The sequence below is a fragment of the Brienomyrus brachyistius genome, unplaced genomic scaffold (assembly GCF_023856365.1).
Source record: "Brienomyrus brachyistius isolate T26 unplaced genomic scaffold, BBRACH_0.4 scaffold33, whole genome shotgun sequence".
In the NCBI taxonomy this organism is placed as follows: domain Eukaryota; kingdom Metazoa; phylum Chordata; class Actinopteri; order Osteoglossiformes; family Mormyridae; genus Brienomyrus; species Brienomyrus brachyistius.
In genome coordinates this window covers 851,267-872,970 of record NW_026042308.1, presented here as the reverse complement: position 1 = coordinate 872,970, position 21,704 = coordinate 851,267, and the positions used below count along the sequence as shown (strand labels likewise).

General features: G+C 42.3%; 2 protein-coding genes across 5 annotated transcripts in view; one reads left to right on the top strand and one right to left on the bottom strand.

Annotated features, from left to right (window-relative positions):
- Positions 1 to 21,704, bottom strand: part of LOC125721464 (NACHT, LRR and PYD domains-containing protein 12-like) — a 388,574-nt gene that overhangs the window by 117,944 nt on the left and 248,926 nt on the right. The window lies entirely within an intron of this gene.
- LOC125721503 (NACHT, LRR and PYD domains-containing protein 3-like) overlaps positions 1 to 21,704 on the top strand; it is a 39,616-nt gene that overhangs the window by 1,250 nt on the left and 16,662 nt on the right. Inside the window, exons 2-10 of the mRNA XM_048997457.1 lie at positions 3,390 to 3,491; positions 3,856 to 3,969; positions 4,207 to 4,320; positions 8,767 to 8,880; positions 9,118 to 9,231; positions 10,740 to 10,799; positions 11,191 to 11,254; positions 11,438 to 11,666; positions 11,838 to 13,620. Of these exons, the coding sequence (XP_048853414.1) occupies positions 3,430 to 3,491; positions 3,856 to 3,969; positions 4,207 to 4,320; positions 8,767 to 8,880; positions 9,118 to 9,231; positions 10,740 to 10,799; positions 11,191 to 11,254; positions 11,438 to 11,666; positions 11,838 to 13,620 (2,654 nt within the window). The 5' untranslated portion in view covers positions 3,390 to 3,429. The remainder of the gene's footprint in view (positions 1 to 3,389; positions 3,492 to 3,855; positions 3,970 to 4,206; positions 4,321 to 8,766; positions 8,881 to 9,117; positions 9,232 to 10,739; positions 10,800 to 11,190; positions 11,255 to 11,437; positions 11,667 to 11,837; positions 13,621 to 21,704) is intronic.

Genomic DNA, 21,704 nt, shown 5'->3' with positions numbered 1-21,704 from the left:
AATTATTTTGCTCATTTAATATTCAGATTTTTATTGGCCTTAAATTGTAGAACACACTGTGTTCTAGGATGGTATGTCATGGTTATTAGTCCCCACGATGTTTTAATGCTATTAACTTGGGCCTTTTTTATGCTTGAGTGGACAGATGCAATAGTGGTTATGACTGTATGATACTAAAGGAACGTATATCTGTTGCATTTTCGCTAGCGCAAGAGAGCCCACAAAAACAAATCTTAGCAAAATCTATTGCTGTATTTTAACTGGAAGCTGATTTTACTAAGGTTACTTACACTTGCCTTATTCAACACCATCAGGGTGAATTAAAAAGAAAATAAGAAAAAAAGCAGAACTCTGTTGAAAGGCTGTACCATGTCATGATATGCAAATAAACATCCAGCATCATTACAGGGAAGTGGGTGGTACCAGGAGCTGCATAGCAAAGGTGTCGCAACTCTTGTAACATATAAAACCCAACCAAGCTCATAACAGGCAACCAAAATGCCATTAGGTCAACAAATACACACCACCACCCATTAAAATATGTACAATTATAGTTTTTTTTTTTAACTTTTGGCTAAAGCAAAAAATACATGTAAGAGATGCCTTTGTTTAACTTATTAACACACAGTTTGCTAAACGTCAAAAAATAATCAACACTAGGCCAACAAAACTTGGGTATGCAGTATCAAAAGGCTGAGAGGTCCTTTTTGAGTCTTTCTCATGATGGTTGGCAAATGGGGGTTCTTGTGATCCTCATACACAGCGAATGTGCCAGTATGAAATTAACACTGCATGGTGTTTATACAGATGTAGCCACTTGAATTTTCCCCAGTTTCCATGATGGGGCCTTGGCTGGTCCTTGCTGGTCCATGACAGGTCCCTGCTGGGTCCTGGTTGGGACCTTGACTGTAATTAGATCCCCCCATGATGATGTAATGAACAAGGGGGCAGCATGATCCGCCCCTTACCTCTCTGTGTGTAAAGTACTTCCAATGATTTATCCATCCACCAGGGGGAGCAGTGATTATGAAAGCTGAAGTGACTTACCTGAAATCAGGTAGAACACCTGAACATCTTAACTTCACTGCAAAAAATGAAAATCTAAGCAAGTATAATTTTCTTATATTTAGACAAAATTCCAATTTTATTAATAAACTGACTACACTGCAATAAATGGCCTGTGAAATTTAAGAAATTGTTTCTGTTGTGAAGCAAAGATGGCCTAAAACTAGCAATATGTTTTTTAGTCAGTTTACTGATGAAATTAGAATTTTGTATTTTACTTCCCTTTTTGGAGATGAGGTGGACCCAAAATGTGTGCAATACAATAATTGCAGGCCTAAACAAAGTAATAAGATTGATATTTTCAAGCAATGAGGGACAATGTGCTATATGAAAATTAAACATATTTGAAGCCCATTAAACTTGTTTGGCATATGATGAAATACTTCATCCGCAAGGAGGCCAAGCCAGGTACAAAGCAGCTGCGTGTCCAAGCAATAGAGTTATTATAGGAGTGGAGAGTGACCCAAGATGTGTGTAACAGACTAATTACAGACCTAAACAAAGTAATAAGGTTGATTTTGGAGAATAAAGGTGGACAGAGTGGAAAATGAAAAATAAAAAAACATATGGTTCTGTACTGTGCTTGAATAAAATAGACACATTCCTTAGTGTGTTCTGTCTTTCTGTCTGGTTAACAGTCTGTGGGGTGGGGGGGGCAGTCACAATGACGTGTGAATGTGTCATTAACTTCTCTGCTTGGCCACAATGAAAAGAGATATGTTTGCAGGGGATCATGGTGAGGTTGTCTTCTTAACCTAAGAACACTGAACCAACGGTCAAGCAGGGTGGTGGTAGTATCATGCTGTTTTGCTGACAGTACTGTACATCACTACATTGCACAAAGAGAATGGAATAATTTATATTAGAAATTGCAAGACTGTAGTAAAAAGAGTATGATCATCTACCAAAAATATTTGTATACTGTATGGTTATGACTGATAACTAATATGTGACAGAGTCACGTAAGAATAATCCTTCTACCTAATCACCATGTCTCAGACAGCTTCAACACAAGACAAGAAAAAGCTGTAAGGTCATATTTGGTCAGAGTCTTTCTCATGATGGTGGGTAAATGTGGGTTGAGTATGATCCTCATGACTTCTTGTGCTCATTTTAAAAAGGGGCAGATATGCGGAGGTGGAGACTCATTGATTAAACATGTCACTTATAATTGAAGTGTAAAGGACACATTTTGTTGTGGTATGTCAATAATGACAAGTTTTTACTCCACTAATGTTTGGTATTTTTCAGTGAAACTGAATAGGATTCAATGTGCAATAATCGATAACTGGATGTAAATCTTACTGAAAGAATTGCTGGGCTTATGCTAATTCAGCAGAAATACAGTGCTGAATTAAATTGTTTTTTTTTTTTACAGTAATATACATTTTTATGCTGTTAAATTTATGCATTGTTACGTAATGCTGGTTTTAGTTTTGCTGTATTTTTTACAGAATTATTCTGGCAACCACAGCTGCCAGTTTTTTCAGTAAAAAACAGCAGGATTTTTTTTTTCAGTGTGCATTTAATTTACGGAATAGCAGTTTGGATAACAAGATGCTACGGAGCCTGTAGGGGCCCCAAACAGTGCGGAAAAGCAAACCATGGGCACATAGGGATTTCAGGAGCCCATTTTAGTGTTTCATGGGCTCGTTAAACGAAATTTTGTGTATGATGTAATACATCTTGTGCACGAAAATAAACCTTGTCCGTGGCACTCCCAAGGCTCCGACAGATGGAGCGAGTTTGCGTGTACACAAGTACTAGGGTTTTGTGGTAATAAATATATTTGCTCAATTCTTTGTAATAAATCATAATATATGTTATATTCAAATTTGAAAATGTACTTCCTGTATTTATCTGACAAGGTGCCAGGAAGGTCGCTAGATCCCATCAGTTGGGCCTGTAGCCCAGAGCATTTTAAGCCAAGCCCTGACCATTTCAGCTTTGATACCGATCTTCTTTCAAAACAAAAACAGTCAAGCCCCAGGTAAACGTAACTTAATCCCCGATCTTTTCAATAGCTAGAAACTCCCCTGCAAGGAGCCACACAAAGTTGTGTCGATTCCATGGTGGAAATTCAACCCTGTTAAAATACCTGTACATACAACTGAGCCCACATCTGTATAATGCCCAATATGTCTTCCATTCCAGCTCGGGCTTATTCTGACAGACCTGCCACATGTACACATAAAGTTTAAAATTATTCTACAGCAGAAATTAGGCGGGCAATACATTATTTTTCCAACAGTAGCTAGTTCATTGTCAAAGTCTTGATCATTAGATAATGCATTTGTATATATTTTTACCTTTTATGTTCACAGAGAGCTCAGCAGGAATCATCTGCTCTGGATCAGCACCAAAATGGAGGGAGCTGCTTCTGAAATGAGCCCCTCTGTGCAGCGTAAAACAAAGGGGACTGAGAGGTAACAGTGTTACAGCCCATTTGCATGCATGGCTCTGTGGGTCTATAGTCAGGCCATAAGCTAAAAGTAAATAGCGTTCCTAGTTAGGGCTGGGTAGCATATTAATATTTGTAGTTTAATATTAAAATGCCTCAGCATTTCCTTTCTTTCCCCTTTGCTCCAAAATCAGCCAGTTTTTCTATTTTAGAGGCACCCATCACATAATCCCTCCTACCCTAAATGACCACATATCATAATGTGGTAGAGAGCAAGTAAAAATACAAAGAAAAACCAACAACAGCCAAGTCTAGAACCTGTGACAACTAATCACAGTATATGAATCATATTTATATAATGAAGATTTGTTTCCTCTTGCTGCCCACAGTGTCCTGATGGAGAGAGCAGACTCACCTGCTCCCAGCTGTGTTTCCCTGAAGAGTGACAGGTCAATGGATCGACCAGTCAAATTCAGAGAGGAACCTTTTCCTACAGATCAAAGGTAAATATACATTTAAACAAACACTGTTTCAAATACTCAGACTCTCAGCCAAAAGGCATACACGCACATACAAAGAAGAAAAGTCCTTTTATAATTAATGCATCATTTTTTAACTTTCACAAATCCTATCGTCTTTGAGAATTTATTGAAAACTTACTGAAGATGTAATATGATGCTGCCCAGAGTATATGAATTATATTTATACCATGAGGGTTTGTCTCCTCTCACTGTCCACAGTGTCCTGATGGAGAGAGCAGACTCCCCTGTACCCAGCTGTGTTTCCCTGAAGAGTGACGTGTCAATGGGAGAACCACTCAACTTCAGAGAGGGACCTTTTCCTACAGATCAAAGGTAAATGTGCATTTAAACAAACACTGTATAAAAACACTCAAACACTCAGTTCAAAGGCATACAGGCACATACAATTTGTAAAGAAAATAGGCTTTTGAAAAATACATCTTTTTAACTTTCACAAATCTCATTGTCTTTGAAAATTAAAACAGATGTTTCGTATGTATTCGATATGAAATTCATCTGAGGTAATAGAAGGAGGATTACTGTACATATACTGAAAATTGCATTTTAAGTTTAAATTTTCAGTATATAGCTGGAAGAAGCAGTCTGACTGATACACTGCTGTATATCCATTGAGAACGAGTGGACAATGTACTGGTTTCTTCTGGGATGGATGTATCTATTTCAGTAAGAAATAAATGCATTCTCATGGACTCGTAAGATCATCCTCTCAGAGTAAGGCTTCAGGTTTGACATGTTTTATGGAACAGCTAGCTGGCCTTCCTGATGAGTTTCTTCAGGCTCAGTCCTGTGATAGTGCTGTCCATCGTAATGAGTTTGTTCAGGATCAGTCCTGTGATAGAGCTGGCCATCGTAATGAGTTTGTTCAGGATCAGTCCTATGATGGTGCTGGCCATCGTAATGAGTATGTTCAGGATCAGTCCCGTGATGGAGCTGGCCATCGTAATGAGTTTGTTCAGGATCAGTCCCGTGATGGAGCTGGCCATCGTAATGAGTATGTTCAGGATCAGTCCCGTGATGGAGCTGGCCATCGTAATGAGTTTGTTCAGGATCAGTCCCGTGATGGAGCTGGCCATCGTAATGAGTTTGTTCATGATCAGTCCCGTGATGGAGCTGGCCATCGTAATGAGTTTGTTCAGGATCAGTCCCGTGATGGTGCTGGCCATCGTAATGAGTTTGTTCATGATCAGTCCCGTGATGGTGCTGGCCATCGTAATGAGTTTGTTCAGGATCAGTCCCGTGATGGTGCTGGCCATCGTAATGAGTTTGTTCAGGATCAGTCCCGTGATGGTGCTGGCCATCGTAATGAGTTTGTTCAGGATCAGTCCCGTGATGGTGCTGGCCATCGTAATGAGTTTGTTCAGGATCAGTCCCGTGATAGAGCTGTCCATCGTAATGAGTTTGTTCATGATCAGTCCCGTGATGGAGCTGGCCATCGTAATGAGTTTGTTCATGATCAGTCCCGTGATGGTGCTGTCCATCGTAATGAGTTTGTTCATGATCAGTCCCGTGATGGTGCTGGCCATCGTAATGAGTTTGTTCAAGATCGGTCCTGTGATGGAGCTGGCCATCATAATGAGTTTGTTCAGGATCGGTCCTGTGATGGAGCTGGTCTTCCTGATGAGTATATTCAGGATCAGTCCTGTGATGGAGCTGGTCTTCCTGATGAGTATATTCAGGATCAGTCCTGTGATAGAGCTGTCCATCGTAATGAGTTTGTTCAGGATCAGTCCTGTGATAGAGCTGTCCATCATAATGAGTTTGTTCAGGATCAGTCCTGTGATAGAGCTGTCCATCATAATGAGTTTGTTCAGGATCAGTCCCGTGATGGTGCTGGACATCGTAATGAGTTTGTTCAGGATCAGTCCCGTGATGGAGCTGGCCATCATAATGAGTATATTCAGGATCAGTCCTGTGATGGTGCTGGCCATCGTAATGAGTTTGTTCAGGATCAGTCCTGTGATGGAGCTGGTCTTCCTGATGAGTATATTCAGGATCTGTCCTGTGATAGAGCTGTCCATCGTAATGAGTTTGTTCAGGATCAGTCCCGTGATAGAGCTGTCCATCGTAATGAGTTTGTTCAGGATCAGTCCTGTGATGGAGCTGGCCATCGTAATGAGCTTGTTCAGGATCAGTCCTGTGATGGAGCTGGCCATCGTAATGAATTTGTTCATGATCAGTCCCGTGATGGAGCTGGCCATCGTAATGAGTTTGTTCATGATCAGTCCCGTGATGGAGCTGGCCATCGTAATGAGTTTGTTCATGATCAGTCCCGTGATGGAGCTGGCCATCATAATGAGTATATTCAGGATCAGTCCCGTGATGGAGCTGGCCATCATAATGAGTATATTCAGGATCAGTCCCGTGATGGTGCTGGCCATCGTAATGAGTTTGTTCAGGATCAGTCCTGTGATGGTGCTGGCCATCGTAATGAGTTTGTTCAGGATCAGTCCCGTGATGGTGCTGGCCATCGTAATGAGTTTGTTCAGGATCAGTCCCGTGATAGAGCTGTCCATCGTAATGAGTTTGTTCAGGATCAGTCCTGTGATGGAGCTGGTCTTCCTGATGAGTATATTCAGGATCAGTCCTGTGATGGTGCTGGCCATCGTAATGAGTTTGTTCAGGATCAGTCCTGTGACGGAGCTGGCCATCATAATGAGTTTGTTCATGATCAGTCCTGTGATGGTGCTGGCCATCGTAATGAGTTTGTTCAGGATCAGTACTGTGATGGAGCTGGCCATCGTAATGAATTTGTTCAGGATCAGTCCTGTGATGGAGCTGGTCAACTTGATGAGTATATTCAGGATCAGTCCTGTGATGGTGCTGGCCATCGTAATGAGTTTGTTCAAGATCAGTCCTGTGATGGTGCTGGCCATCGTAATGAGTTTGTTCAGGATCAGTCCCGTGATGGTGCTGGCCATCGTAATGAGTTTGTTCAGGATCAGTCCCGTGATAGAGCTGTCCATCGTAATGAGTTTGTTCAGGATCAGTCCTGTGATGGAGCTGGCCATCGTAATGAGCTTGTTCAGGATCAGTCCTGTGACGGAGCTGGCCATCATAATGAGTTTGTTCATGATCAGTCCTGTGATGGTGCTGGCCATCGTAATGAGTTTGTTCAGGATCAGTCCTGTGATGGAGCTGGCCATCGTAATGAATTTGTTCAGGATCAGTCCTGTGATGGAGCTGGTCAACCTGATGAGTATATTCAGGATCAGTCCTGTGATGGTGCTGGCCTTATATATATATATATATATATATATATATATATATATATATATATATATATATATATATATATATATATATATACACTGAACAAAAATATAAACGCAACACTTTTGTTTTTGCTCCCATTTTTCATGAGATGGACTTAAAGATCTACAATTCATTCCAGATACACAATAATACTATTTCTCTCAAACATTTCTCACAAATCAGTCTAAATGTGTGATAGTGAGCACTTCTGCTTTGCTGAGATAATCCATCCCACCTCACAGGTGTGCCACATCAAGATGCTGATCTGACATCATGGGTAGTGCACAGGTGTACCTTATACTGCCCACAATAAAAGGCCACCCTGGAATGTGCAGTTTTGTCTCACAGCAAAATGCCACAGATGCCACAAGCATTGAGGGAGCGTGCAATTGGCATGCTGACAGCAGGAATGTCAACCAGATCTGTTGCTCGTGCATTGAATGTTCATTTCTCAACCATAAGCCGTCTCCAAAGGCGTTTCAGAGAATATGGCAGTACATCCAACCGGCCTCACAACCGCAGACCACGTGTAACCACACCAGCCCAGGACCTCCACATCCAGCAGGTTCACCTCCAAGATCGTCTGAGACCAGCCACTCAGACAGATAATGCACGGCCCCATGTTGCAAGGATCTGTACACAGTTCTTGGAAGCTGAAAATGTCCCAGTTCTTGCATGGCCAGCATACTCACCGGACATGTCACCCGTTGAGCATGTTTGGGATGTGCTTGACCGGCGTATACGACAGCGTGTACCAGTTCCCACTAATATCCAACAACTTCGCACAGCCATTGAAGAGGAGTGGACCAACATTCCACAGGCCACAATTGACAATCTGATAAACTCTATGCGAAGAAGATGTGTTGCATTGCATGAGGCAAATGGTGGTCACACCAGATACTGACCGGTTCTGAGTCCCCAGACCCCCAATAAAGCAAAAAACTGCACATTCCAGGGTGGCCTTTTATTGTGGGCAGTATAAGGTACACCTGTGCACTACCCATGATGTCAGATCAGCATCTTGATGTGGCACACCTGTGAGGTGGGATGGATTATCTCAGCAAAGCAGAAGTGCTCACTATCACACATTTAGACTGATTTGTGAGAAATGTTTGAGAGAAATGGTAATATTGTGTATCTGGAATGAATTGTAGGTCTTTAAGTCCATCTCATGAAAAATGGGAGCAGAAACAAGAGTGTTGCGTTTATATTTTTGTTCAGTATATATATATATATATATAGACAAACAAACACACTGGGAAAAATCACCATCAGCCAAGTCTAGAACTTGTGACAGTGATAATTAAAACTTTCATACGAAAATTAAACTTTTAGGTGAGACAGGTTATTTCACATGATGTCTAACTGTAAACAAGCCTTTTGGCATGAAGAGCTTCACAGCAGGTTAAGCAGAAGACTGATCAACTGAAGATTTAATGTAATGCTGATCATAGTATATGAATCATATTTATATATTGAAGATTTGTTTCCTCTTGCTGCCCACAGTGTCCTGATGGAGAGAGCAGACTCACCTGCTCCCAGCTGTGTTTCCCTGAAGAGTGACAGGTCAATGGATCGACCAGTCAAATTCAGAGAGGAACCTTTTCCTACAGATCAAAGGTAAATATACATTTAAACAAACACTGTTTCAAATACTCAGACTCTCAGCCAAAAGGCATACACGCACATACAAAGAAGAAAAGTCCTTTTATAATTAATGCATCATTTTTTAACTTTCACAAATCCTATCATCTTTGAGAATTTATTGAAAACTTACTGAAGATGTAATATGATGCTGCCCAGAGTATATGAATTATATTTATACCATGAGGGTTTGTCTCCTCTCACTGTCCACAGTGTCCTGATGGAGAGAGCAGACTCCCCTGTACCCAGCTGTGTTTCCCTGAAGAGTGACGTGTCAATGGGAGAACCACTCAACTTCAGAGAGGGACCTTTTCCTACAGATCAAAGGTAAATGTGCATTTAAACAAACACTGTCTAAAAACACTCAAACACTCAGTTCAAAGGCATACAGGCACATACAATTTGTAAAGAAAATAGGCTTTTGAAAAATACATCTTTTTAACTTTCACAAATCTCATTGTCTTTGAAAATTAAAACAGATGTTTGGTATGTATTCGATATGAAATTCATCTGAGGTAATAGAAGGAGGATTACTGTACATATACTGAAAATTGCATTTTAAGTTTAAATTTTCAGTATATAGCTGGAAGAAGCAGTCTGACTGATACACTGCTGTATATCCATTGAGAACGAGTGGACAATGTACTGTTTTCTTCTGGGATGGATGTTTCTATTTCAGTAAGAAATAAATGCATTCTCATGGACTCGTAAGATCATCCTCTCAGAGTAAGGCTTCAGGTTTGACATGTTTTATGGAACAGCTAGCTGGCCTTCCTGATGAGTTTCTTCAGGCTCAGTCCTGTGATAGTGCTGTCCATCGTAATGAGTTTGTTCAGGATCAGTCCTGTGATAGAGCTGGCCATCGTAATGAGTTTGTTCAGGATCAGTCCTATGATGGTGCTGGCCATCGTAATGAGTATGTTCAGGATCAGTCCCGTGATGGAGCTGGCCATCGTAATGAGTTTGTTCAGGATCAGTCCCGTGATGGAGCTGGCCATCGTAATGAGTATGTTCAGGATCAGTCCCGTGATGGAGCTGGCCATCGTAATGAGTTTGTTCAGGATCAGTCCTATGATGGAGCTGGCCATCGTAATGAGTTTGTTCATGATCAGTCCCGTGATGGAGCTGGCCATCGTAATGAGTTTGTTCAGGATCAGTCCCGTGATGGAGCTGTCCATCGTAATGAGTTTGTTCAGGATCAGTCCTGTGATGGAGCTGGTCTTCCTGATGAGTATATTCAGGATCAGTCCTGTGATGGTGCTGGCCATCGTAATGAGTTTGTTCAGGATCAGTCCTGTGATGGAGCTGGCCATCATAATGAGTTTGTTCATGATCAGTCCTGTGATGGTGCTGGCCATCGTAATGAGTTTGTTCAGGATCAGTCCTGTGATGGAGCTGGCCATCGTAATGAATTTGTTCAGGATCAGTCCTGTTATGGAGCTGGTCAACCTGATGAGTATATTCAGGATCAGTCCTGTGATGGTGCTGGCCTCATATATATATATATATATATATATATATATATATATATATATATATATATATATATATATATATATATATATATATAGACAAACAAACACACTGGGAAAAATCACCATCAGCCAAGTCTAGAACTTGTGACAGTGATAATTAAAACTTTCATACGAAAATTAAACTTTTAGGTGAGACAGGTTATTTCACATGATGTCTAACTGTAAAAAAGCCTTTTGGCATGAAGAGCTTCACAGCAGGTTAAGCAGAAGACTGATCAACTGAAGATTTCATTTGATTCTGATCACAGTATATGTATCATATTTATATAATGAACATTTGTTCCCTTTTACTGTCCACAGTGTCCCGGTGGAGAGAGAAGACTCACCTGCTCCCAGCTGTGTTTCCCTGAAGAGTGACAGGTCAATGGATCGACCACTCAAATTCCGAGAGGGACCTTTTTCTACAGATCAACAAGCACTGTTTAAAACACTCAAACACTCAGTCAAAAGGCATACAGACAGATACAATATGTAATAAAACAGGTTTTTGAAAAATACATCTTTTTAATCTTCACAAATCTCATTATATTTGAAAATTAAAAGAGATGTTTGGTGTGTATTCGATATGACATTCATCTGAGATAAAAGAATGAGGATTACTGTACATACTGTATGTCTTTACAAAGTAAAATATACCTCTAGATTATTCTTTGCCAGCAGCAAGAGCACTTTTAATGGAGACCATTACAGACTTTTTTTTTTACACTTTTTTAGATGGTTTGAGGTCTTTATGTTTCTGCCTAATTCATAGAGTCCAAATGGATGAATGCAGTTCAGATGTACAGGGTAAACCGAGTTTATCTTCCATATTGAAGGTATGCATTTATTCCTGATATATATTTTCTGAAGTGCTGTGTGAGTTGGCTTACATTTTATACACCTGTACAATAAGAAACCAATCATGTTACAGGAAATATATTCAAAGCTATGATTCACAAATGAAACTGTGAAAAGTTTTGGTTCAATAAGACATAATTAACTGTAATTGTGGATTTTAGTCACTAGAGGAAAATGCAGTGAGGTTCCTGAAGGATGAGCTGAAGAAGATCACGAGGTACCTAGATCAGAATTACCCAGAATTCTCTGAGCCTCAACTGGAGGAAGACAATGACCTGGACAGTGATGGTCAGATGCAGCAGACCAGTGTTAGAGAGGCAGCTCTGAAGATCACACTGTACACCCTGAGAACCATGAAGCAAAATGATCTTGCTGTCATGCTGGAGAAGAGTAAGAGCTGTATCTTATTCTGTGTGTGTTTGTTTGACAGATAAAAATAGTCTATAATAAAGATGTGCAATAAACCTCAGTTTCTCGTTTAACTTCATTTGATTTAGTTTTGCTTTTATAAGTAAAAAAATCTGTTTTTTGAAAAGTCTGTGTATTTGCTTCTCATTTCAGGGCATCTTCTGTCACAATGTCAGCGCAGAATCAAATGTAACCTGAAGAAGAAATGTGAGTGTGTGTATGAAGGGAAAGCTAAGGAAGGACATCCAACACTTCTCAATGAGATTTACACAGAACTCTACATAACTGAAGGTGGGACTGAAGCAGTCAATGATGAACATGAAGTGAGACAGATTGAAACAGCATCCAAGAAAAGGCGAACAGAAGATTCTATAGTCAAGTGCAATGATATATTTAAACCCTTATTTGGGCGTGAGACACCTATCAGAACTGTACTCACTAAAGGGGTTGCAGGTATCGGGAAAACAGTCTCTGTGCAGAAATTTATTCTTGACTGGGCAGAAGGAAAAGCAAACCAGGATGTTCACTTCATATTTGCTCTTCCTTTCCGGGACCTGAATTTTATTGAGGATGAATACAGTCTGATTGAACTGCTTCACCACTTTGTCCCGGATCTGAAATCAGTTGAATCCGCTGAGCTGTTTAGGGGCAAAGTCTTGTTCATCTTTGATGGTCTCGATGAGTGTTGCTTGCCCCTAGATTTTCAGAACAATGAGAGCTGGTTTGATGTAACAGAGAAAACGTCACTGGATGTGCTGTTGACTAACCTCATTAAGGGAAATCTGCTCCCATCCGCTCTCCTCTGGTTAACCTCCCGGCCAGCAGCAGCCAATCAGATACCTGCTAAGTGTGTCCACCAGGTGACAGAGATACGAGGGTTCAGTGATGCCCAGAAGGAGGAGTATTTCAAGAAGAGATTTAATGATCAGAGCCTGGCCAGTAGGATTATGACACATGTGGTATCATCAAGGAGCCTCTTCATCATGTGTCACATACCTGTGTTCTGCTGGATTTCAGCCACTGTGCTTGAGAGGCTTTTTAGCGAGACTGACAGTGGAGAAATTCCAAGGACTCTGACTGAAATGTACACACACTTCCTGATCTTTCAGACAAGTTTAAAAAATGACAAGTATAGGCTACCGACCTCCGCAACCCTGAGTTGGACAAGTTGGTACAAGAAATTGGTGGTGAGATGGATGAAAAACCATGAAAGTGAGTTTAATAAATCTGGAAAGGATTTCCTTTTAAAACTTGGTAAGCTGGCTTTTGATAGCCTTGAGAAAGGCAATCTCATTTTTTATGAGCAAGATCTTACAGAGAATGACATTGATATCGCTGAAGCTTCAATTTACTCTGGAGTTTGCACAGAAGTCTTTAAAGAGGAGTATGGGTTGTACCAGGAGAAGGTGTACTGCTTTGTGCATCTGAGCATCCAGGAGTATCTTGCTGCTTTATATGTGTTTCTGTCAAACTCATCAGCTGACCTGCTGAAGACTGCTGTGGATCAGGCATTAGAGAGCAAGAATGGACACTTGGACCTCTACCTCCGCTTCCTCCTAGGCCTCTCAACAGACTCCAGTAAGACTCTGTTACGAAGGCTACTGGGACAGACAAGAACCAGCTCACATAACATTAGGATAATAACCAAATACATCAAGGAGAAAATAAAGGAGAATTTATCTCCAGAAAGGACCATCAACCTATTCCACTGTCTGAATGAACTGGGTGACAATTCTCTAGTAGAGGAAGTACAAGGATACCTGAATTCTGGAAGTCTTTCAGCAGAAGGTCTCTCACCTGCACAGTACTCAGCTCTGGCCTTTGTGATACTGATGTCAGATGAGGAGCTGGATGTGTTTGATCTGAAGAAATTCATCAGATCAGATAAGGAGCATTGGAGGCTGCTGCCTGTGGTCAAGACATCTAGGACAGCACTGTAAGTGAAGATGTGAAAATGTATCTTGCTTGGCAGTAACACATTAACATGTTAAACTGTTTAAAATATGAACAGTTTCAGATAAATAAAATATACAGTATATTCCTCCTCATGGCTTAATAACTGGGCTGGATTCGTTTTTTGATAATCTGGAACCCAGATTTTATAACGACTAAGGGTAATGATGTAGTTAAAAAAACAAAAAAGTTACGTTTCCATTACATCCTATAAATAAAGTGGGTTCTCTTCTCACTCTCCATGAGACACACAGACACATTTACAGGTGAGACCAAGCTTAGGGGTCACAGCACAGGGTCAGCTGGCATCCAGCAGCCCTGGAGCTGGGGGTTAAGGGCCTTGCTCATGGGCCCACAGACATGTGACTATCCTGCCGAGTCTCGAACGTAGTTCCAGGCAGCTCTCTTGACCGCATTACAGTTCCATATCACTTCACATAGTTAACTGTAATAATATTGCAATAAATAGAAAAATGGAACGAACGAATAAATAATTAATTGAATAAATATACATGCACAAGCTTTTCTGTCTAATTACTGCAATCACACGTCCTTGCACACGCACACTACGGTTACACACTCACACAAAAACGTGTTGTCAGCGCTGCCCTGACGATTTTATCAGTTAGCCTAGTGTAGCAACTTAAAGGCTACACATGACATTTCTCACTAGTGAGGTAATAACAGCGCTGCATCTTAAAGCAGACTTACAGTTTAGAGACGGTGCTTCAGAACACTGTTGAGGGACACACAGAGGTAGCCTAATTCATACAAGCTCTCTCTCTCTGTTTCTCTTTCTCTGTGTCTGTCTCTCTCGCTCTCTTTCTAATAACTTCATTATTAACTGCATTAGTCTGCTATCAACGGCTGAAGCCTCCATTGCCAGCTTTAAAATGACGTTTTGGAACTAGCAAAAGAGTCATTGGATGAGATGCGGAAGAAATAATCCCACTCACAATAGCGATTTAAGTAGAAAAACCGGACGAATCCCTTGAAATATATCATCTGATCGATGTCTTGAGGTGTGGCAACCGTAGTATAAGTGGAATAATTGACTCCGGACCGTTGAATTATTAAAAAATAATGCACACCCGAGGTGTAACCTGCATCACCACCTCGGGTGTGCATTATTTTCTAATAATTCAACGGCCCATCGTCAGTTATTCCTTACATAATGAAGCTGTATAAATATATTATTTATTTCCACTCTTGGATTAATAACAGGGCTGGATTTTGTTGGAACCCAGGTTTTATAATGGTGTATAGTGGTGTTATTAAACAACACAGGATTTCCATAACCATCCTTTGTGTAATAACCAACTAAGAGCCCCAATTTTACAGAATGTTCCAATTTGCCTTAAAGACTTTCTGAGTGGTTTTCCCAAGTATTATTTCTGTGTGGTACGTGACTCTGTGGGTTCAGGCTGTGCCCATGAATGGAAGGCCCTGGTTCAGATCTCCTGGCTGGCAGTGTGATGTCATTGTTGGGCACTTCTGCAAGGCCCTCAATGTCAATCACTGCAGGGCCACTGGATGCTGGGAAACCCTGCGCTGTGACCCCCAACTTCCTCTCACCTGTGTCTGTGTGTCTCATGGATAGCAAGATGGCATGACCAAAAAGACAATTACCCCATGGGGATGAGTGAAGTATAAAGCCTTAAAATAACCCTCCCCCATGCTCGAGTCTCCGCCTGGGTCACATGTGTGTGGAGTTTTCATGTTCTCCCTATGTCGTCGTGGGGTTTCCCCCCACAGTCCAAAATCATGCTGAGGCTAACTGGAGTTGCTAAATTGCCCGTAGGTGTGTGTGTGTGAGTGAATGGTGTGTGAGTGTGCCCTGCGATGGGCTGGCCCCCCATCCTGGGTTGTTCCCTGCCTCGTGCCCATTGCTTCCGGGATAGGCTCCGGACCCCCCACGATCCAGTAGGATAAGCGGTTTGGAAAATGGATGGATGAAAGCATATATATATTCTACATATTTTTATATATTCCATTACGTACAGAGAGAGAGAGATGTGTGTGTGTGTATATCCAGGAGCTTTACCTTCCCCTGAATGGTGCTGGCGCTTAGGCTCACTACTATCAGAGGGCTTAGAACATGCTGGACGCTTGGGAGCCATCGTAGGGCTTAGAACAAAACAAAAACAATCAGACCACAAGCAAGGTACGCGATACACAGCGAACTGTGAGGCGTCGGGGAAAAATATAGTGGGGGCGCAATAGCTGAATTGTGATATACCGGGGTTGCGTTAGCTGAACTGTGTTATAGCGGGGGCGCGATAGCTGAACTGTGATATAGAGGGGGCGCGATAGCTGAATTGTGATATACCGGGGTTGCGTTAGCTGAACTGTGTTATAGCGGGGGCGCGATAGCTGAACTGTGATATAGAGGGGGCGCGATAGCTGAATTGTGATATACCGGGGTTGCGTTAGCTGAATTGTGATATAGCGGGGGCGCGATAGCTGAACTGTGATATAGAGGGGGCGCGATAGCTGAATTGTGATATACCGGGGTTGCGTTAGCTGAACTGTGTTATAGCGGGGGCGCAATAGCTGAATTGTAATATAGAGGGGGCGCGATAGCTGAATTGTGATATAGAGGGGGCGCGATAGCTGAATTGTGATATACCGGGGTTGCGTTAGCTGAACTGTGTTATAGCGGGGGCGCGATAGCTGAACTGTGATATAGAGGGGGCGCGATAGCTGAATTGTGATATACCGGGGTTGCGTTAGCTGAATTGTGATATAGCGGGGACGCGATAGCTGAACTGTGATATAGAGGGGGCGCGATAGCTGAATTGTGATATACCGGGGTTGCGTTAGCTGAACTGTGTTATAGCGGGGGCGCAATAGCTGAATTGTAATATAGAGGGGGCGCGATAGCTGAACTGTGATATAGAGGGGGTGCGATAGCTGAATTGTGATATACCGTGGTTGCGTTAGCTGAACTGTGTTATAGCGGGGGCGCGATAGCTGAACTGTGATATAGAGGGGGCGCGATAGCTGAATTGTGATATACCGGGGTTGCGTTAGCTGAACTGTGTTATAGCGGGGGCGCAATAGCTGAATTGTAATATAGAGGGGGCGCGATAGCTGAATTGTGATATAGAGGGGGCGCGATAGCTGAACTGTGATATAGAGGGGGCGCGATAGCTGAATTGTGATATAGAGGGGGCGCGATAGCTGAATTGTGATATACCGGGGTTGCGATAGCTGAACAGTGTTATAGCAGGGGCGCGATAGCTGAACTGTGATATAGAGGGGGCGCGATAGCTGAATTGTGATATACCGGGGTTGCGATAGCTGAACAGTGTTATAGCAGGGGCGCGATAGCTGAACTGTGATATAGAGGGGGCGCGATAGCTGAATTGTGATATACCGGGGTTGCGTTAGCTGAACAGTGTTATAGCGGGGGCGCGATAGCTGAACTGTGATATAGAGGGGGCGCGATAGCTGAATTGTGATATACCGGGGTTGCGTTAGCTGAACTGTGTTATAGCGGGGGCGCGATAGCTGAACTGTGATATAGAGGGGGCGCGATAGCTGAATTGTGATATACCAGGGTTGCGTTAGCTGAACAGTGTTATAGCGGGGGCGCGATAGCTGAACTGTGATATAGAGGGGGCGCGATAGCTGAATTGTGATATACCGGGGTAGCGTTAGCTGAACTGTGTCATAGCGGGGGCGCGATAGCTGAACTGTGATATAGAGGGGGTGCGATAGCTGAATTGTGATATACCGGGGTTGCGTTAGCTGAACTGTGTTATAGCGGGGGCGCGATAGCTGAACAGTGTTATCCTCCTGAGACCCAGAAGAAAAAATGTTTTGGTATTTAGATTTTTTTTAGATGAATTAAGTCATGTGAACAAAAGAAACATGTTGCAACATTTTTTTTTTTCAAAAAAATATTTATTCGGTTTTTTCCATACGTCCTCTGCAGTGGACAACGGGTCTTGTTAAATTACAGTTTATCATAAATTCATATAATAGTGTCATATGGACAATTCATATCATTAAAACATATAAAACTGCTAAATTCAGGAATCTCATTTAAGCATGAAAAAAGCTTAGAAAAGGCTTGTACAATGCAATAATTGAAATTTTGATTACTAATGCAGATTATGTAAAATGTGAAATGGCAATTCATGCCTCCAGAAAGCATAACAAGGTAACAGTAAGGCAACTTGGCAAATGATTTTTAAAAACTTTTAATAATAATTTAAAAACATCAGGGGTTCTATGTTAGGAGTGATATGCCAGAAAACAGTTTTTTCCTTTGGCAATGCACAGAAACATGTTGCATTTGGTGCATTTCACATAGGTTTTGCCATTACATCCTGCTCTCCGGCACCGTGATGCATGGGCTGCCTCCACCATCTTGGGCATATGGATAGCCCCATATTTTTTCAGGCTGTCATTGGGCTGTGGCTCCACACTTCGCCTCTTAGGGGGAATGTACTCATCATCAGTGCTGACATCACTGACCACCTCATCAAACTCTTGACCTTGTCCGCACTGGGCTTGGGCAATAAGATCTTCAGCCAGCAGCAGTTTGAACTCAAGATACTGCAGCCTGTCCTTCTCCAGTCTCCCATTCGTCTCATGATCTATCCTGTACTCAATCCAGCTGTTAGTGGCAGCCAGGTCAAAGAAGTGCAGAATGGTACGGACAGTCCATTTTCTTGTACGGCTTGACATTGGGTAGAAGCTGATCATTCGGTCACACAGATCAACTCCGCCCATGTTAGTGTTGTACTCAGTTACAATAGCAGGTCTAGATACATAAAGATGACACTTCTCTTTTGATGACCATCTCATGCAGTTGTCCTGGGGTTCTATTCCATGGACAGTGGAGGCCAAGAGGACTGCCTTATTGTCCTGCCACTTAATTACTGCAATCTCTGATGGCTTTCTGACAACCATCTCAGATGCGCCTCTTCCTTTTTTTTCAAATGTGCTATCATTTGTCATCTTTGACTTGCACTGTTTTGGGATTCTGTTTTTCATGATGGTCCCTGTTCCCTGGAGACCACTAGCTTTCAGTGCATCTAGCAGTTTGATAGAGGTGAAAAATCTGTCAAAGTATAGGTGTGTTCCTCGTGGAAGTGTCTGTACCATCCGAATGACAGCATTCCCTCCTATTCCCAGGTGATGGTCAGTGAATGTGTTCTTGCCCTTATAAACCTCAAAGTCCAACACCAGACCACTTGGACTAGCAAGCACAAAGGCTTTCAGGCCAGTGGGGTTTGGTTTCCCAGGCACAAACTGCCGCACAGGACATCTGCCTGTGAACGGAATCATTTGTTCATCCACACAAGCCTTCTTTGGTTTTGGCAAACTAAGGCATCCTTGCTGTACTCTTTTTAAGAGAGGTCTCACTCTCCAGAGGACATCATTTCTCTTATCCTCATCAGACACATTCAGATCATTTGTGACTTTGATCGATTGTCTAATCTTGAAAAACCTGTCTCGTGTCATTGTATTGGCTATAATTGGGACTCTTGTCTTTGATGCCCAGTACATCCGGATCCTAGGGTAGCTGAGACATGCCATGTACATTGACATGCCAAAGAAGGTTTTGATTTCTTCTGGAGTGGTTTTCAAACTAGCTCCAGAGATAAGCACCTCCCGTTGGTTTGTGTTCTCAGAGATGTTTATAAAATCTTGGTCATCTATGTATTGTTTGAAGTAATCATAGGGCCTCCAGTCTTGGTGGGGGTGACCAGTTTTGCCCAGTAAATTGTCCTCCACAACAGGGTTGAAACTGTTGAATAAAGGAGATACTAATTTTAACCCTCTGGAGTGTAGGGGTAGGGGACACACTTTCACTGACTGGGGCATGGTCACACATTTCATTCAATATCATAAACTTAATTCCTGGCAAATGATATTTGGTTTGGCTACAAATTCATGTTAATGTTAGTGTACTTTGTAAATATGTCAGATTTATGTGAAGTTTGTAATTTGATAGCAACGTACAGACATTGCAAAATGCAGTTTGGAACACTTTCAGAATCATTATAAAAGTACATAGTAAGCAATGGTGGAAGTTTGTTTTGATCCAAGATATCTGCAGGTAAAACAAGGTGACATGGTTTACTTTTTAACCTATGATTTAACCTATTTTTAAAAACTTTAATACTTCCGACAACGGACGTTTTGAAAAGGAGACAGATTACTCCAGAGGGTTAATGCAATCCCTGTAATTTCATTTATACTTTTACATTCTCTTTCTCCCTCATTCTCTTTCTGCATGTGTGTGTGTGTGGACAACATTTTCAACATCACATCTCCCTGGCTTACGCATTGCTCCTCATCCATAATGTGCGCTCATTGTTCTCAGCTTGCTCCTGCGCGGGCTCCTCAACAGTTGAAACATCCTCCTCTGAGCTTTCCCCTTGCTGTTCTACTGTATGCCCCTCCAGCTCATCTCCTGACAGCTCTATGTCTGACTCCCCTGCATCAATCCTCAGCAACATCCTCTCTACCTTACTCATCACCTGGCTTTCTGTTTTGTGAATAATGGTCAAAATGAGAATTAGTAAGTCCTGCTGTCCTCTCCAGAGGACATTGAATACAAGTTGTGTTTTCGAAGGGTTAAATTCACTGCATGTGTTTGAAATCTTATTAAAATTAAGTTAAGACTCTCAAAATAAAGAAACAATTTTATTTTTGACAGCACAGACATTTTTTATATGAAATAATAAGCATTTACCTCTCCTAGTGCCGTAAAATGTGGCTGATGCAATGCCAGCCATTTTGAAAAGGCAGTACATGTGCTCAGTAAGCCCCTCCCCTCTCTAGTGACATCATTAGAAAGCCCAGGATGTCTCCTAGAGAGTACAGTAGGACTGAATTAGATTAGTCAAATGCCATTTAAAATAAAATGACCATAATCATGTCCCCTACAGAGGACAAAAATGAATTACCGGGACTCAGGAGGGTTATAGCGGGGGCGCGATAGCTGAACTGTGATATAGAGGGGGCGCGATAGCTGAATTGTGATATACCGGGGTTGCGTTAGCTGAACAGTGTTATAGCAGGGGCGCGATAGCTGAACTGTGATATAGAGGGGGCGCGATAGCTGAATTGTGATATACCGGGGTTGCGTTAGCTGAACAGTGTTATAGCGGGGGCGCGATAGCTGAACTGTGATATAGAGGGGGCGCGATAGCTGAATTGTGATATACCGGGGTAGCGTTAGCTGAACTGTGTTATAGCGGGGGCGCGATAGCTGAACTGTGATATAGAGGGGGTGCGATAGCTGAATTGTGATATACCGGGGTTGCGTTAGCTGAACTGTGTTATAGCGGGGGCGCGATAGCTGAACAGTGTTATAGCGGGGGCGCGATAGCTGAACTGTGATATAGAGGGGGCGCGATAGCTGAATTGTGATATACCGGGGTTGCGTTAGCTGAACAGTGTCATAGCGGGGGCGTGATAGCTGAACTGTGATATAGAGGGGGCGCGATAGCTGAATTGTGATATACCGGGGTTGCGTTAGCTGAACAGTGTTATAGCGGGGGCGCGATAGCTGAACTGTGATATAGAGGGGGCGCGATAGCTGAATTGTGATATACCGGGGTTGCGTTAGCTGAACAGTGTTATACCGGTGTTGCGTTAGCTGAACAGTGTTATAGCGGGGGCGCGATAGCTGAACTGTGATATAGAGGGGGCGCGATAGCTGAATTGTGATATACCGGGGTTGTGTTAGCTGAACAGTGTTATAGCGGGGGCGCGATAGCTGAACTGTGATATAGAGGGGGCGCGATAGCTGAATTGTGATATACCGGGGTTGTGTTAGCTGAACAGTGTTATAGCGGGGGCACGATAGCTGAATTGTGATATACCGGGATTGTGTTAGCTGAACAGTGTTATAGCGGGGGCACGATAGCTGAACTGTGATATAGAGGGGGATCACTGTAGTCCCAGAAATGAATGCTGGGATTTGCTTTTGTAGGCTAATGAATGATTGATGCTTTCTGTGGAAGCTTTTTAGAGCTGGAGAGAGATGCCATAACAAAGCAAAGGTTAAGGAACAACAAATCTGAGCGAAACTATTTTCCC